The sequence below is a fragment of the Xenopus laevis genome, chromosome 4L (genome assembly GCF_017654675.1).
Source record: "Xenopus laevis strain J_2021 chromosome 4L, Xenopus_laevis_v10.1, whole genome shotgun sequence".
NCBI lineage: Eukaryota > Metazoa > Chordata > Amphibia > Anura > Pipidae > Xenopus > Xenopus laevis.
This window is the reverse complement of record NC_054377.1, coordinates 117,616,427-117,635,300: the sequence shown is the minus strand read 5'-3', so window position 1 is coordinate 117,635,300 and position 18,874 is coordinate 117,616,427. Positions and strand designations below refer to the sequence as shown.

Sequence of the window (18,874 nt, the reverse complement as noted above, 5' to 3'; positions counted from 1 at the left end):
ATTTCGGGATATTCGGCGCTTAACTAACCCCCTAAATGTCTACCTATCTACTTTATACACTCTTGGAACTTCAGTATGGTCCCATACTGATTGACTTACTCATCTGTAGGCTGAATCTCTGTTTTGTGAAACTGAACATAGCAGCCCTCCTATAGCTGCAGAACAACATCATTCTACAATTCCTAAACGTTGCTTCACTTTGAGGATAAATTGCAGTGTTAATGATTATGTTTGAAAATGTGAATCCTTTCTGTAAAATACATCTAGTGAACTTCAAAAGGTCACACTATGTCATTTACAGAATTTTACTGCTGTGTGTCTGTTCCTGTAGTAAAACTAATGACTGACTGCTCTTTTCTTTTAATGGCTTTAATCTTGCCATGCTGATTTTCCATGCACCATGTTACCCAATGAGCTTCATAGAGCTGGCCAGGTGTTGTGTTGAGAAATATCTTATCAAAGGTAGACAGCTAATCCCACTGGAAATTACATATTCAGTAAACCCTGCACCCTATGATTTGTGTTTATTCACTTATGTGTAATGATGTATACAGGCTTACAATGTTATCCACCCCTGATGGAACCTGAACTGTAGTTTCTCACCAACTGCAGGTTGAAGATCCATAATGTAGCACAATTCAATATGAATGTGTGTAATTATAGATCAAGAAAGAATGACTAGCTCAGAGGTACATAAGTAATAGTCCACAACCAAAACCTGTAACTATTGTATCTTACTATACTGTTAAAAAGAAAGCAGACACAGCTATAGGACAGGGAAATTCCATTCCTGTATGGGATCACAAGAGGTATTTGTATGTTCAAAGTCTTTTCGACATTTTTGGTATGACATTTTTATTTTTTATTTTATTGAAAGACATTAAAATATGCTGCTTCTCTAAATTCTAAATATACAGTAGGTAAAGGTATAGGATCCATTATCCAGCAACCCATTATACAGAAAGTGCTGAATTATGACTCCATTTTATACAAATAATCAACATTTTTAAAAACTATTTCCTTTTAATCCGTAAATAATAACACAGTATTTTGTACATGATCCAAACTAAGATATAATTAATCCTTATTGGAGGCAAAACCAGCCTATTGGGTTTATTTAGGGGCCTATTTATTAAACCTCACATTTTATCTGGGAAAACTCTGGGAATTTTTTGAGGAAAAAAAACCCCTCAAATTTTTAAATATTAATTTTACCCCAAAGCTGCTTAAAATCCTAATCTGAAAATACTCCATCTCAAACCTTTTCAGGTCATGTAGAAGTCAATGGCAGATGTCCCTGAAGTTGTTTCTCGACATCGCCATCTGCACTGGATAATCCGATAAAGTTAGTTTTTGTCAGATAATCCAATAAGTGTCAATCGTATGATTTGAATCGATGCTCAATTTTATTGCAACGTTTTTTCACTCCAACTCTTTATATAAGAATTATTGATAAATGAGTTTAATTCGTGGACTCCACTACTAAGAGTTAAAAATGGCAGCTGTCTCCAAGAAATGGTTTGATCTTCAAGTTTCCATTTAAAAATCACCACAAATCATATAAAAAAAATTTAAATTGTGATTCAGACTGTTATTGTATCCACAGGGTGGTGGTGATTGTCCAGAGATGAGTGTCGGAGCAATCAAAATCGCCTTGGAAATCTCACTCCCCGGATCTTTCGTTTACGTGTTTACTGATGCAAGGTCCAAGGATTACCAGCTTACTAATGAAGTCCTACAGCTGATTCAACAGAAGCAGTCACAGGTAAGGTGCTCAGACTCTGAGAAGAATTTGAACATGGATGAGATACATTATCACATTTTGATTCATTTCTAAATGCCTGGCTTTGTGAAAGGAGAAGAAAACAATATGATCTGAGGAAAGGAAGGCTTGGCTTCTGTTTAGGTTTACAAATCATTTCATCACTAGTATTTTACATCTAAACCACTTGATTTAATGACTGAATATATATTGCAGTGGGTTAAAATAACGAAACGGCTCTTTTATTCTTTACTAGGTTGTGTTTGTGCTGACAGGAGATTGTGATGACAGAAGTCACCATGGTTATAAAGTATATGAGGAGATTGCATCGACCAGCTCCGGGCAAGTGTTCCACCTAGACAAGAAGCAAGTGAATGAGGTAAATATTGTCATTCCTTAATTCCAAGTATGTCAATAATAATGATGACCAATAATATCATGCCAAAAATGTGCTGGAATCTCTGCTATGTTTTAGCATAATGATCAGAAAAAACACGATTTCTAGTAGAGATGCACCAAACCAACAATTTTACAATTCGACCAAATCCTGAATCCTTTGTGAAATATTCGTCTGCATACGGATTTGAATCAGAACCCTCATTTGCATGTGTTAATTAGGGAAACAAGAGAGAAAGAAAAAACTTTTTGACTTCCTTGTTTGTGTGATGAAAAGTCATGTGTTTTTATGGTTCGGCCAGGCACTTGATTCCACCGAATCCAAATCCTGCTGTAAAAGGCAGAATCTTTGCAGAATCCTGAACTGAATCCTGGATTTGGTGCATTTCTAATTTATAGAGACTTGAAACCAGTAATATGGGTTGTAGTTAATAACCAGTTTATTTATCATGCGTTTTTGTATTTGATGTTTTTTTCAATGGGTTGTCTACAATAATTCTGTGTATATACAGAAAATAGTTAATTACCGAAGAAACATTCTCATGCCAAACATGCTATGAATGTGAAGCATCTATTACCATACCTTTTGGGCAATGACAGTTTAGGACATTGTATTATAAATGTTCAGGTATTTATTCATAATTCACATCAGTTGTTGTCTTAATCTAAGGTCCCTCGCACATACAGATGAATGGCCAGTTTTATTAGGAGTCCCTCTATGTTTTTGGAGTGTGGGAGGAAACCAAAATACCCTGAGAAAACCATAGTTAGAAACATCTCAAGCTAATAGCATCTAAACTGTTATTTTATATAAAGGTTGGTTTATAAATTAAACTGATCTGAGTACAAGTTGTTTCTACCACACCCTGTTCAAGATCGGCTGCACCCTGACACATAACTGGTGCTTGACTCCCAATTAAATTCTCCTAAACAACCCATAGGGGCAAATTTACTTACCTCTGTAGATCCGCCAGTGTTGTCTTTGCCGCACTTCGCCAGGCGTAGATTCGTCAGGACATCGCAAATTCACGAAGATCCGAAGTTCCGCACAAGTTACCGATTGTTTCCGAAGTTGCGCTAGCAAAGTTACGATGAGCGGTCCGAAGTTGCGCTAGCGAAGGCTAATTTGCATATGGCGCCAAATTTGAATTTCAATCGACGTGTATGCAGCAGCGCATACAGAACACTACACAAGCGCAGGGAAACTTAATAAAAGTTTATTTAGGTGTTCTAATGCCCTACCATGTGCCCACAGTATAGTTAAGGTGCCACAATTATAGGGGGGAAGGTGGGCACCCTAAAAAAAATTCGATCTTTTTCAGCGCCAGCATTTTTTGGAACTAAAACTGTCAACTTTTTTTTTTTTCTAAAACTCTTATCTACTCTATTGTACTTCGCCTGCTCTAACCTGGTGAAGTAAAGTCTGGCGAAGGAGGTCACGTTCAGAAAAAGAACAATGTTAGTAAATTTGCGTATTTTCACCCCCTACGCCAGAGTGCAACTTCGCCAGCATTAGTGTGCGAAGATGCGCTAGGCTATCAGCATCGCTGGCAAATTTTCGCCAGGGTGACTGAGAGTAAATTTGCAAGTTGCGAAATGACTTCACGCTGGTGAATTTTCGCCAGCATTTGTCACTGGGCCCTTTAGTACATTTGCCCTATAGTATATAAATATATTTAGGTTCATGGCACATATATAAAATTGAAACTTGCTTAAATGGTTTTATTATTTTTTTCATTAGTTGCCCCTTAAGAAACAATACGCTGTTTTTAGCCAGCTGCAAGAGCAAGTTACAACACTCCACGTGGGCTTTAATAGAAAGAGAATAGTCACCTGTTCAATGCAATTCTCTTTACAAGGCAGTTACGGTATTTGAAGTGATGGGTGAATTTGACCTGTTTTGCTTCTCCGAAAATTCGCAAAACGGTGACAATTTTTTTTGCGCCAATTTTTTTTGTAGTGCGACAAATGTTTTTTACCCATTGGAGTCCATTGTCGTCCATTGTCGTCATTTTTGCAGTGAAACTCGACAAAAAATTTTGCTTGTCACTATCTGCAACATTATGCTGGGACTCCAGAAGATTAAGTAAATTGTCTAGGTTCACAAGACGTTCCTAACTAGATCTAAGCCTAGGTTTATCATTGTAATTAAATGTGTCCAACAAAGAAATTGCATACTGTATAGGAGATTAACTTGCATTTATGTCACTGTTTACTTTTTACTTAGGTATTAAAATGGGTGGAAGAAGCAGTCCAAGCTTCAAAAGTTCACCTGATTTCCACTGATCATCCTGGTGGTGCCTCAAACACCTGGGAAATCCCATTTGATCCCAGCCTTAAAGAGGTTACAGTATCATTAAGTGGCCCATCCCCAGCGATTGAACTTTATGATCCATCGGGTAAGAACATATATGTGCAGGCAACTTCTTCAAAGCAGATCTAAAGCACTGGCATATGTATGTATATATGTCTCTCTAATAACATCATTTTGTATTACAGGAAAAACAACAATATTTGGAAATATTCCATACCAAAATCTTACATATATATTAAAATTTATTAGGCTTGTTTGCTCTTTTTTACATCTGTTTTGCCTGCAGTTAAAAAAAGAATCACTAGCCCAATGGGTATGAAAAGACCAATGTTATGATAGTTATAGGGGGTGGGGATTTATCACAAAGATGCTTGTTATTGTCTAGTTCTTGGTAATTTAACCAAAACTGCCTAACACTTCTATTACTATCATGACCAAGTCTACTGATTTTCCATAAATAATAATAAACGTCTTTACAAAATCACTTCATTCTCAGGTTTGTCAGTTGCAGAAACACTTCTGTAGACTGTAGACTTATAGCTATTTCTAAATCAAGCTGCAGGTAAAATATTGAAGGTTGAGATAGATTTAAGATGGTCATACATGCCCAGATCACTTTGGCCAATTTCAGACAGAAGAAGAATTTCAATATTTCTTGTTTTCAATCAAAATCTCAGCTGTCTTCATTTATACAAAATGTTATGGTTGCCAAATTTTCAGTCCACCTGGGATTTTTCTAGCAATTCAAATGTTATCACTTTTATTAACAATTTTCTATTAAACAAATGCATGGTAATCAAAGCAGTGTTTTTACAAATTAAACAAACGCATTAAAATATCCTCCCCCTTTTAAGTAATGGTAATCAAATTTATATATGCCCATGGATAGGTTAAGTACAATGGCATAAAAATAGTTTTATGGATTTAAAACAAAAGTCAAGTAGCCACAGTAGAATGCAATGTATGTGTGCAGCCACACACTATGTGGAATCAGTTGGAGGCAGACATTTATAACTATGCATCCTTTCTGTCTATTTTTAGGAAAAAAAATGACACCAGAAACCGGTCTCAATGAACTGCTCAATATATTTAATTCAGCTAAAGTGATTAATATCAAAGAACCAGTGCCTGGAATGTGGAAAATAAAGGTAAAGGACTTCTTGGACTCAAGATAAATTTCAGAAACCAGGTCCTCTGGTAAAATGATTTGCCTTTCTAGGAGGGGCATACAACTAACCCAACTAAAAGTGGAACCTTACTGTAGCCAGCTGCTACTACAGCCATTGCTGCATAGGAAAACTTTCCATCTTTCTCAAGTCCTGTAAAGCTGCATTAAGAAGGTGTAATTTGGAAACATTTTTATGGGGCACTTTTCCAAGAAATCTGATACAGTGCTCAATGAATATATAAATAGTCTAAGCTGTGCTGGTTATGATACATATACATAAAGTATGGCAAATTAAAAAATAATCTATAAAATGGTAACTTTTAAGAAATGATCTCAGAAAATAAATACCGAATTTAAGCAGCCAAGCTATAGAAAAGCCTGAGTATGAATTCATGCACATGCTGCTGTTTTCCTGCTGTATGTGAGTCTCAACCACACAAGTCAGAACTATAAATGGAAACTAATGATGTAAAGGCATTAATTTTATTAAGTGAGCACCTACGCAGTTACTTCTTTGGCCTATTGGGTTAACCATATAGAGTAAAGAAGCACACCAGCACACCCATGTCTCTTCCCTTTAATAACCTGCTGCTCAGGGGCCACTGGCTCTTGAGCAACATGTTTTTACCAACCTCTTGGATGTTGCTCTCAGTGGCCTCAAAGCAGGTGCTTACTTTTGAATTCTTGGTTTGGGAGCACTTTTTGGTTGAATAAAAACCAGTAATGCCAAACAGAGGCTCTTTTAGCGGGCTACCAATAGTCAATCACAGCCTTTATTTGGTACCCCCAGGAACTTTTTGAATGCTTGTGTTGGTCTCCAATTTTTTTTTACATTTGAATGTGGCTTATGGGTAAAAAAAGGTAGGGATCCCTACTCTAGAGGGTCAGCACCCTCACAAACAATTTAATTAAGAGAGTATGAATGTACAAGGGGCAAGAACACTAAGGAGTGCAAGAATTATATAAACCCAACTTCTGTGTAGTTGTTCAACCAATGGCACCAAGAGGTGATCAGTTATATCAGTTGAGTTTGGCCATCTATATATGTTCTGTATATGGCCTTGCTAATTCTCTTTCTGTGCAATTATTACTGTGCAAGTGCTGTTTCTGCTCTGTTTAAAGGATTACTGTACCTTTCTATTTCTTATCTGCATATGCAGTTTCTGAGCCTTTGTGGTTGTTCCTACTCCTCCTCCTGCCAGTTCTGTTACTGATCCTGTTTTTGTTCCTTCAGTGAGTTTTTCTGTTCCATAATTGTGCTCTTACTCCTGCTGTTTTACATTCTTTTGCCATTGATTCTTTTCCTTTTTCCAGTTGTTTTGTCTGTGTGTCTGCATGCTGTGGTTCTGATACAGTGGGTTTAATAGGAAAATCATGTTGCGCCATTGTTTCTCTTACAAGGTTTTTCCTATAATCTTCATTTTTCTGTCCTGAAACAAAGTTGTTTTCATTTAGTTTTGTAGCCATGTTCATCATTTACAGTGTTTTCTTACATTACCAATGTCCTTCTCTTTCAGACATCAAGCAATGGGCGCCATTCTGTTAGAATCACTGGTGTCAGTACAATTGATTTCCGAGCAGGATTTTCCAACAAACCAACTTTAGATTTCAGTAAAACCTCTAGCAGACCTATACAAGGTTGTATATTTTTTTCCATTAATATAAATTTAAGTAATATAAAATGATACACCAAGTTATCCATCTGTCTTTCTACTTATATGTGCTCCAGATGTCTGGATCAACACAAAAGAAATATCTTGTTTTGGAATGTGCTTTGTTTATTGGATAAGTTGTTGCCATAATCTTCCATGTTTGCTTTATATGAGTATTTCTCTGATGTGTCATGGACTCTTTCCCCTTCATCCATCAAATTTTCCTGCAGTCATGCCTTAAGTATTGCAGAATGGACCATTTGCAGGAGTATGTTAGCCTCCTGTATTTATAATAAAATAAATAAATACATACATGTTTGGATGAAATGAACACTGAGGCAGCCTGGAGGTGAACAGCAAGAGACACAGACCCCTACGTAGATACTTCTACACACCAATTTTATAATTAATTAATTAAGTATTTCTTTAGGATACGACCTTAGAAAACATTGAGGTTCAACAAGCAACCCCCATATTCTCAGTTGTATACCCCATGCAAGCCAACCTTTAGGGATCCTTGGCTGCTGACTGTACAGAGTTTATTGGCTGCTCACAAATGTCTATGCACATAATGTAAAATAGTATACATTGTTGCATTTGATTAAAACCCAATGTAATGATGCTTCTCAATTGTTTAGCCACCCACAATGCATCAATTTAAAGAAAAACTAAGATGTTGCAAAAAGAACATTTCTGTGTATAAATTTGATTTTCCCATATGAGACCCCTGATATCTTGTATATTGCCCCTTACTGTTGGTAAAGGTACTACTTGTACACATATCTAGGTGAGCCTGTGCCATGAAGCGATTATGAGCAAAGTTTGGTTCCTAAGACACAGGTACAGCTGACATAAGACATAGGGGAAGATCCTAAGATTTGTTCACTCCAATGTACATTGTCTAAATTGGTGCATTGTAGAGAACCTGCCCATTTTATTTACAACAAACAGATTGGCAGCACTCTAACCTAAACTTATTATCATTACAGGAATACCCACATATATACTTTTAAATACCAAAGGCCTCAGTTACCCAGCAAGAGTTGAACGCCTAGAGCTGCTGACTACCTCAGGAAGTCTACTGAAGACTCTTCCTATAAAGTATTACCCTGATCGTACACCTTACGAGATATGGAATGTAACAGAATTTGTTCCTCCAAATGACACTTTTTTCATAAAAGTCATTGGTTATGATAAGGATGACTACCTTTTCCAAAGAGTATCCAGTGTTTCCTTTTCTAATATTATTCCAGGTATTTTTAGAGATTTTTTTATTTTGGGCACATTTAGCAAGTTGATGTTTAGGTGTTAGTAAATATTGAGGTATAGATTATTTGGTAAGATAATTTGAAAGTTTTCTAGCTATAGTAATTTCCGCTTTTATCCTGGCAATCTGGGTTATTTACTGCACTCAGCTAGTAATCAAACCTCCTTCTGTCCCCTCTATTTTTCTCTCTTGAATTTTCTTTTCCAACTTTAGGTTATCCCCTTCCTTTTGCACATTTCCATTTCTTTCTTTAGTTTTAAGCATGTGTTGATCTTCTTCTTCTACCTTTCCCCTTTCCTTTCTGGACCCATCTACGGAGCCCTTGCACCTACTGTATACTTGCACTCCCATGCTCTAGTTCCCCAACATTTTTTCACCCGCGAGCCACATTCAAATGTAAGTTGGAGAGCAGTACAATCATGAAAAAAGTTTCTCGGGATACCAAATAAATTATATGATTGGCTATTCAGTTGTCCTATGGGGATTGGCTGCTTATAGAAGGTTCTGTTTGACCTTAAAGCTGGTTTTTATGCAACCAAAACTTGCCTCCAAGCCAGGAATTGAAAAATAATCACCTGTTTTGAGGCCACTGGGAGGAGTTGGTGAGAAACATGTTGCTCATGAGCAACTGGTTGGGGACCACTGCTCTAATTAATACAGTGCTTCCAAACATTGGCAATGCTATATTCATAGGAGAAGCACAGGTCTTTGTGTTTCATTCTACAGTACAAAGAATTGTTCCTATGGGTGCTAAGCACAGGCCAGGGTGCAATGTGCAAAACACATAGAAGTTTGCACCTATTTTGTGCATTGTGTACCCTGCCCTACACTTGTAAACAAGGGTTTGTATATATATCACAACTGAAGCTGAAGCACACAAAGTCACTGCTCTTTAGGTCCATGTTACATGAATTTACTTATAAATAGATGGTTACAATGCCGATGTAGGGGTAGTATTTACAGTCTTTGAGAAATACAACATATACTATATAACTTTCTGTCTTATCTTCTTTCTGCCTTTCTTCTGAATTTGTATCAATCTTAATTTCGTTCTTGCTTAAATAACTGCCTGTTTCTGATATGCCTTGTCTTCTTTTTACTCCGATCAGCTGTTACTTACTTATAGTTCATATGGATGTGCAATGGACCTGGAAGGTACCACAAGTTAATATATTATTGCAAAAATACTGTATATTCTCTTGATGTTTAAGCATTCTACATTAGTAAGAGTACTGGAAAACAGACCTTCAAAGTCATGCTTATTTAATATATATTTCAGAATGGAATAAAAGCATTGGGAGAATAAATATGTATATTTTCTAACAAGGTTTCTGTATAAATACTGAATTTCCTGTGGTATGCTAAAATATCATATTGATGTTGCTGCAGGTGCTCCAAAAGTGTCAATGCCAAAAATAACACCAGGCTACTACTTGCAGTCTGGCAGCGTCCCGTGCTTTGTGGAGAGTCTTATACCAGTAACAGTACGTTTTAGCAAAAATGGAGTCAAGCTTGGTAATGACCAAAAATTTAGGTAAGAATGAAACACTGACTGGTTAATTATAGTAATCACAGTATAAAGACAGCCAAGCCATCTGCCTTAATTAGTTCTGCTGTATACTCAGTGTAGAGAGAACTGCTGTTGTCTTTTTCGTCAGTCCTAGTGATGGGCGAATTTATTCGCCTGACGCGACTTTGCGGTGAATTCTCGCGATTCACCACCGGCCAATAAATTCTTTTTTGAGCTTGTAAACTCACAAATTCAAGGTCTTTTATTTTTTTCCACAATTGTATTCAACTCCGTTTTTATATTTGGATTTCTTTTTAATAATTAAGCAAACATTTGATTTTTGATAAATAAAGCCCATATCTATGACATAATTAATACTTGCCATCCTATTCTGCACCTCAATAGCCTGAAATTTAAAATGCTGGATTATTGCTAAAACACCCAACGAGAAGAAAGCGTATGCATTCTGAATGTTATTATTATTGTTATACTTTTTCATTCCAGCACAGAAAATAGTAGTCCCAATCCTTTCTCCCCTCTTGAGATTTGTGACAGGGAACAGGGATTCAGATATTTGGTAACACTCTATGGTGCTTGGAAACCTTCTGGACTCCCCATCCCCCCCTCCGTTTGATCTAAAATAAATCAGCCCTTCAGACAAGTCTATTTGCAATGGAGGGAATTATTTCAGTGCAGGAAAAACATTGTTAAATAAGAAACATTTGGATTTTTTTACCATATGTTAATAAATTGAACCCTGCATGATTCCAATGTGAGGCTCTCACATATACATACATTTCAAAACAGGCATGGGATCCATAAATTGAAAACCTCCGAATTACAGAAAGGACATCTCCCATAGACTCTTTTTTATCCAAATTATCCACATTTTTTAAAATGATTTCCTTTTTCTCTGTAATAATAAAACAGTACCTTGTACTTGATCCAAACTAAGATAGAATTAATCCTTATTGGAAACAAAACCAGACTATTGGGTTTATTTAATGTTTACATGATTTTCTCAAGGTATGAAGATCCAAATTACGAATGGCTCTTTCCGTAATTTGGATCTTCATACCTTGAGAAAATCATCATCCCTGTACAGGTATAGGCTCTGTTATTAGAATATTTGGGACCTGAGATAAGGAATCTTTCCGTAATTTGGTTAAAGTCATTTTAACATTAAGGGGGGTATTTACTAAAACTTTTTTATTAAAACAAAGTCAAACCTAACTCCCATCCACGAATTGCACTAATTTATCAAAAAATCAGCTCAAAAAAGTTAGTGCTGGATAAATGTCAACAAAACTGAACAAAAATTCAAATCACACGACTTTTTTGTATTTGTATTTTTTGTATTTGATTTGACTCCCAGATTGCTTGATTTTTTGAAGTTGTCTCCCAAAACCCCAAATTCTTCAGATTATTGTATGAAACCCAGCACAGATCACTACCTCTTCAAATTGTAAAAGGGACTTCTACATAACTTCGACAGGTTTTAGCATTTTGGTAAATTTTGCAGCTTTGGGGTATAATAAATCTCCAAAAATGCTAGAAAAAAATCGAGGTTTAATAAATAGGCCCCTAAATAAACCCAATATAATTGATTTGCCACCAATATGGATTCATGCAGTTTAGTTACACCTATTACAAGGTACTGCTTTACTATTACAGAGAAAAACTACATTTTTAAAAACTAGAATTATTTGCTTAAAATGGAGCCTATGGGAGATGGCCTTCATGTAATTCGGAGCTTTCTGGATAACGTGTTTCTAGATACAGGATCTCATACCTGTTTCTTTGCTGTTAACATTAGTCATGGCACTATTGAGAATGGCATGCAAAATAATATGTTTAATAACTCGTTTAGTCAGACTATCTGCTATGACTAGGATGACTAGTTATTAGTCCACTGCAATTTTTTTTATTATTTTGGCACACAAATGTTCCAGCTGGATCCATTACCTACATGGATATAATCTTATTCTATTATTTTAAGTGGCAGAGACTTGCAAAGCTCTTGGCCGTTGTCGATGCTAAGAAAAGAAGGCCCTCATGAAAGTGTATAAAAACACAAGAATCCTTTATTTTGTGTTAGTTAAACAATTTAGCACTTGTTTTATTTCTGAGTTGATGAAGGAATTCTTTTCTAGAGAGTCTGTTAATGCGAGCTGGGAGATTGCCAATGTTTCGGTGTCTGATGAGGGCTACTATGAATGTTATGCTTCAAGCAGTGCCGGCAGCGCCCATGCTCAGACTTTCTTAGATGTCAATGGTAAGTATTAAATATTTCAATTACTAGAATGAAAAAAAAAAACATATATATATATATATATATATATATATATATATATATATATATATGCGGAATGTGAGACTGACTTAAAAAAATATTTTTAGTTTATAAGTTCAAACATTCCATCTCACCTTGTGGAGTAATACTGACACAATTATTTAACCATTACATATAAGTGTAGTTTTTGAATTATATACTCTACTAACACTAAGGACTATGTTGGCACGCTAGAAAAACGTATTAATAAGCATTATAACAGTAAAGAATGCTGTATCTTACTGATATCTCTAAACTTGTTAACCTAACAACAAAATCTTATTTTACTGCAGAACCCCCACCTGTAATTAAGGTACCAACCAATGTAACTGTTACTGTTGGTAAAGGGGCAATCTTGACCTGCAACGTAGTGAGTACTGTCCGCTTTAATTTCACATGGCTGAGGAACAACATAGATTTGAAGGATATGAACCCCTCCAGGATTTCTATACTGAGAAACAATTCGCTGGAGGTGAAAAGTGTGACTATAGATGATGGAGGAGAATACAACTGCTTTGCGTCAAATGAAGGTGGAATTGCTACAGCATCAGTTACTCTTATTGTTCAAGGTAATATTTTTATTATTTTCAGGATACATAACATATGTAGGAGGTTATTTATCAAAGTCTGAATTTATCTCAACATGTTCTGCCAAAAACGTCGATTACATTCACACAGGTTATTTCCTCTTATAAATATAAGATTTTCCCAAAAATGCTGTTTGCGGGGAAAAATTAGAATTCCACGATTTTTTCGGATTTTCCCACTGAAAGCTTTTTTCCTGAAAACTCAGAAATCTTTGGGGTATTGCACGAAACCCAGTGCATATCGAACAATCGTTGGGACTTCTCCCATTGTCTTATATGTAACCTCGACAGGTCTGAAATGGCGGATTTTCTGATTCAGACTTTTTGCATACTCTGGGTATAATAAATTCTGAAAAAACTGTGATTTTTTAAAAGTCCAATTTTATACTGAAAAAATCACAAATGTTTCAGGATTTTTGCATTCAGAGTTTAGTAATTACCCCCATAGAGTTTGGCGAACTATATCAATCCAGCTGGCTCCAACATCAACAAATATTTGGTTGTTTTCTGACAAAATTTATTTGAAAACCATTTAGAAATGTTAAATCTAGAACACGGCACCCACTGCACTCTCATTGATACATGTATATCTTTATCCTTATACCTAGGGTCTATTTGCTAACATTCCCATTGGATTTTACTTGCTAGTTTATTAAAATGTAAGGTGCATTTTAAATAAAAAGAGTTGTTTTCATGTCCTATTATTGTAAAACTTTTTTTAAATAAAAAGAGTTTTTGGGCTTGTTCACCTTAAAATTAACTTTTAGTATAAAGTAGTAAGTAATAGTCTGAGACAATTTGCACTTGGGCTTCATGTTTTATTATTTGCGGTTTTAAATTATTTTGCTTTTTGTTCAGCATCTCTCTAGTTTTCAATTTCAGCAACTACAGTATCTGGTTGCTAGGGTCTAAATTTCCCTAGCAACCAGGCAGTGGTATGCATAAGAGACTGGAATATGAATAGGAGAGGGCCTGAATAGAAAGATAAGTAATACAAAATAACAATGTTAACGTTTTGCTAATTTTTCGGTGAAGCGAAACAGGACAAATTCGTCCATCACTAGTCATGAACAGCAAGAAATCCAAAATACAAGCTGCACAAACATAAGACTATTTTGATTGACAGGGTCCCCTACCACTAGAAGCAGAACGAAAGCGCAATTTAAGGATGTATAATTCAATAGGAGCTGTAATGCTGAATCCTGCTCTGTTTAATTGCATGACATTGTTCACAAAAAGAACGATTTTTTATCTTTCCTTTCAAGATCCTCCAAAGGCAGTTTTAGAGCCAAGAAATGTGACTTTTACTAAAGGAGCAGAGATTAAGCTGAAATGTTCGGTGACTGGCTATCCAACGCCTCATATCATTTGGATGCACAATGACATGTTTGTTCGATTCTCCAACAGGTGAGCCATGTTGAGTGAACAACATCTGATCACATGAGTCATAGTCATTCAGAACAGGATTCAGAATTATTACTGAAAATTTAAATATGCAGAACTTACCTGATATGGTTCAGTTTATCAAACCCAAGAGTTTTCCGTAAGTTCTATAATGATATCAACCTTATGAAATGCCTTTTGAGAGGCAGTCACAGGTGCCCAATATATTTTCTGGAAAACAGTTTCAGACGTTACATTGATTTGTGTTATTTAGTGCCAAAAGCAACACAGCTTTAAACCACTGCCTGCAAGCAGACTGAGAAGCAAAAATGCTATATTGCCTTCAAATTTTCCATAAATCGAGTAAAGAAAAATGTCTATCTTTCAAAATAAAAAAAGTTATATAAAGGTTTAATTCCTGCCTTTTATATGTGTGAAACCCTCTACATAGAGGATTGTTTTGTGCCTATTCCCCCTTTGGATATGAATGCAATATGTTTTTTTAGTGTGGGATTATTGTAAACTTTCTTGAATTATTAGGTCCCAATTACTTTTACATTCTCTGATTGGCAGGTATATAATAACGCATGATGGTACTTTTATTATTAAAAATGCTGTTGAGAGAGACTCGGGGGTGTACAAGTGTTTGGCTACAAATGCCGCTGGCACAGATCAACAGACTTCAGTTTTGGTGTATATTGGTAAGTCCATCTTATAGTTCAGCCCCAGTACAGATTGTGTTGAACCCTCTCCTTCCTGGAGTAATTTTGCCTATTCTCATTATATAATTTTTTATATTGCAGCTAAGGTGCTAAATTGCAGCAGCCAATTTTAGATTATCTGTAAAACAACCCTTTTTTGGCCAAAGTGTCTCCAAAAAGGGTTCATAAATTAAAGGTTAGAGTGGGCCAGTGGAACATTGGGACAAAACATGGGGCCCATACCCAATCCCCATGCCTCTCCCTGACCTCCCCTACTGTCCCGACCCTCCTGCGCCTTGCCGGAAAAAAGGTACGTGCAGGGCAGGGGCCGTTGGAGGGTATGTGCCTGTGGTGGGAAGGCCGGGGGTGGTGTGGGGGCCCCTGACACAGAGACCCGGTGAGCCCTGGACCCCTAGTTCAACACTGCATATATGATGAACAGGTGCAATGCTAGATGGGAAAATCAGCTCTAAATTTGTAACTTGCCAGAATAATGGTCCTTCAAATTGCAATGTGTTCTTGGTGCAGGTGAGTAGCTGTACCAACATAGGCTATAGTTCAGAGCTTTAGAAAATCTAGGGAGATGGCCATTCTGTAGAGAGTGCCATTTATAGCCTTGTTTTCCTAGTCACAACCCAAATAATATCATGATGATATAATAAGTACATGTTAATAAAATAATAATGCCTCTATATTTCTAGGCTACCCCATTGTAGCTTCTTGTAAGATGGATATACAAGCCTATAGGAGACAATAAGGAAGCCTTTGGCAAGTCTTCCTGTTAGACAGCTGGACATTGGGCAAGTCTGAACCTGGGCATTAATCGATAGCAGTAATAAGGGTTGTCTAATATTCGCATTAGACAAAGCTAAAGAGGAAAATAAAACATGATGGGATAATGGCCATGTAAGACCCTTTTCCATGTTGTAAACTGCCATTTGCAGTATCCTCAGTAAGCCAACGAATCAAGGGCTGGACAACCACTTTCAATATAATTTGTATTTTCAATGTTTTCTCAATAATATATTATTATTTGTGTCTTTCAGAGGTCCCACAAGTCACTGCTGTTAGAAGTGAAATGCTGGTACCAGTGGGATCTGAAACTACATTAGCGTGCAAAGCAACAGGGATTCCCAGGCCTCTTATCCATTGGTATAAAGGTAAAAGTACAGTTGTGCATTTATAATTCTTATTGGAATTATGCTTAATGTTTAACAGTAAGTAATGTGTTGTTTTATGTCATGCAGAAAATATCAAGTTAAGCCCATCAGCACTTATTACTATCGATCCTCTGCTGGGAACCCTGAAAATGAAAAACACCCAGTTTTCAGATGCTGGCCCTTATATTTGTGTTGCTGTCAATGAAGCTGGAAAATCGAATGGAAAAGTCTCGCTTAGAGTTGGCTGTAGGTATTTATTTTTTAATCTTAACTGAATGTTATTTATTGCCTTCACCGCACCAGAAGGGCACACTATTTGTCATTATCGCACTCTCTATGGCACTAACATAAATCAAAACCCTGCATGCAATAACCTTGGGGACAAATGTAGTGAGAAAACTATGTAAAGGATTAGACAGCCAGTTGCTGGAAAAGGAGTTATTAGGCACATGGAAAGATCAGTGAACAGGATATGCGTAAAGGAATCTCTCTAATTACCAGCCGCCTTGGGACATTTGGTAGTCATTAGCCTGTGCTTAACTGGGGGCAGTGCTAGGTACCAGCCTGCAAATAACAGAGCTGAATATTGAGAGCAGTAAGAAGTGAGTCTCGGTGTATTTATGGTCATACTTCATAATTATAAGTCTTGTTTTTAAAATATAGGTGAAGTACAAGTATGGAATCCATTACCTGAAAAACTTTTATCCAGAAAGCTCCAAATTATGGGATGGCCATCTCCCATAGACTATAACAAACAAGGGAAAGTTGTGCTCACCGCTAATTTTTAAAACCATTAGGCGGGGGTGCAATGAGGCTGTGACCACAAAATACATATAGTCAAATAGAAGAATCCTCTGCACTCAACCCATTATCAATATATTTAAGACATTGAGACATTTTGTACATACAGCTACTAACAAATGCCTTATAAAACCGGGATTGTTTGTCCATATATTGCAATATATTTAAGATGGCCAACTACGTCAAAGTCATCCCATATCTGGCCAGTCCTATGCTCAATTTTCATCTGATTCTTAAGAATTCTATTGCTTCATTATACATTTTACACAGGGACTGAGTTTTACCGACAACTTACTTGCTGCTTTCAAGGTTAAAACTCTGCTGTATGCACAAAATGTATCAATGTCTTAAATATATTGATAATGGGTTGAGTGCAGAGGACTCTTGTATTTGTCTACATCTCCCATAGACCCCATTTTAAAAAATAATTAGAATTCAAAAAAAAAATCTTCTACTCGTGCCTAACTAAGATATAATTAATCCTTAATGGGTTTAATTAATGTTTAAACCATTTTTTTTAGTAGGCTTAACGCATGGGGTTCCAAATTATGGAAAGACTCCAGGTCCTGAGCATTATGTATAACAGGTCCCATATCTATATTTAAAAATATTAAATATATATATAACTATATGTATAACAAATATTAAACAGGAATAACCAGGATGTACTGTATGTGCATTGTATCTGTCCTTTTCAGCGTCCCCGGTGTTTACTCAAACCCCAGCGGATGTATCAATGGATATTGGATCCGTAGTGTCACTGTCATGTTCAGCCGAGGGCATCCCAGAGCCGAAAATAAAATGGAGAAGACTAAATCACACATCAGAATCTTCCAAACCACTCTCATATCAGTACAACAGTCAGCAGAAAGTTGGAACTCTACATATTAACAGTAAATTAGCATTTGTATTTCATATTAGGGTGGCACAATAGGTAACTATGGCCCTTGTGTTATTTGGTTCTGTAAACTAAGCCATTTGGTCAGACGGAGATGGAATTCTGTGCTTGTGTTACACCCAAATGCAATTTAACCACATTTCTGTAATAAAATAAACATTTTGGGGGTTATTTACTAAACTCAAATTAATCTGGTCGGCTTTTTGGGGCAAAAACTAAAATTTTTAATGGAAAAAAAATACTCTAACATTGGCCTCGGTAGGTTTTAGGTGGCGAACTAGTGGGTCGAAGAATTTTTTAAAGAGACAGTACTTCGACTATCGAATGGTCGAATAGTCGAATGATTTTTAGTTTGAATCGTTCGATTCGAAGGTCGTAGTCGAAGGTCGAAGTAGCCTATTCGATGGTCGAAGTAGCCTATTCGATGGTCGAAGTAGCCAAAAAAAAAACATTCGAAATTCGAACTATTTTTCCTCTATTCTTTCACTCGAGCTAAGTAAATGGGCCCCTACATGTATAAATCAATGGGAGATGTCCCTATCCCAATTTGAAGATATTGTGGGGTGTGCTGGGTTTAGCCTGTTATTTCGATAAATTTGGGGTTTTCTGGCAAAACCCCATAAAATAGAGTGATTCAGAAAAAAGTCGGAAAAAAATACGATTCGGGTTTTCATGAGATATTATCATTTTTTTCCCCAATAAAATTCATTTGAGTATTAATTAATAAGGCAAAATCGTGCATGGGAATTTGGTCAAGCTTTTTAATTATGAGATAAGTTCAGATTTTATTAAATAACCCCCTTTATGTTGTAGTATTACAGGTTACACATTTCAACAAGGAATATTGTAAGCAGACTAATCTACTGTACTGGAGCAGTACTCTGCTGAATAATGTGTATTTAGGAAATGGTCATTTTGTTTTAATTATAGTTTTAAGTTAAAG

At 36.3% G+C, this 18,874-nt stretch overlaps 1 protein-coding gene across 1 annotated transcript in view; it reads left to right on the top strand.

Moving 5' to 3' along the window:
* hmcn1.L (hemicentin 1 L homeolog) overlaps window positions 1-18,874 on the top strand; it is a 149,382-nt gene that overhangs the window by 20,509 nt on the left and 109,999 nt on the right. Inside the window, 14 exon segments of the mRNA XM_041590706.1 lie at window positions 1,607-1,765; window positions 2,019-2,141; window positions 4,386-4,557; window positions 5,514-5,620; window positions 7,158-7,278; window positions 8,282-8,545; window positions 9,949-10,093; window positions 12,223-12,344; window positions 12,695-12,970; window positions 14,254-14,395; window positions 14,945-15,072; window positions 16,119-16,232; window positions 16,320-16,478; window positions 17,732-17,926. Coding sequence (XP_041446640.1) covers window positions 1,607-1,765; window positions 2,019-2,141; window positions 4,386-4,557; window positions 5,514-5,620; window positions 7,158-7,278; window positions 8,282-8,545; window positions 9,949-10,093; window positions 12,223-12,344; window positions 12,695-12,970; window positions 14,254-14,395; window positions 14,945-15,072; window positions 16,119-16,232; window positions 16,320-16,478; window positions 17,732-17,926 — 2,227 coding nt within the window.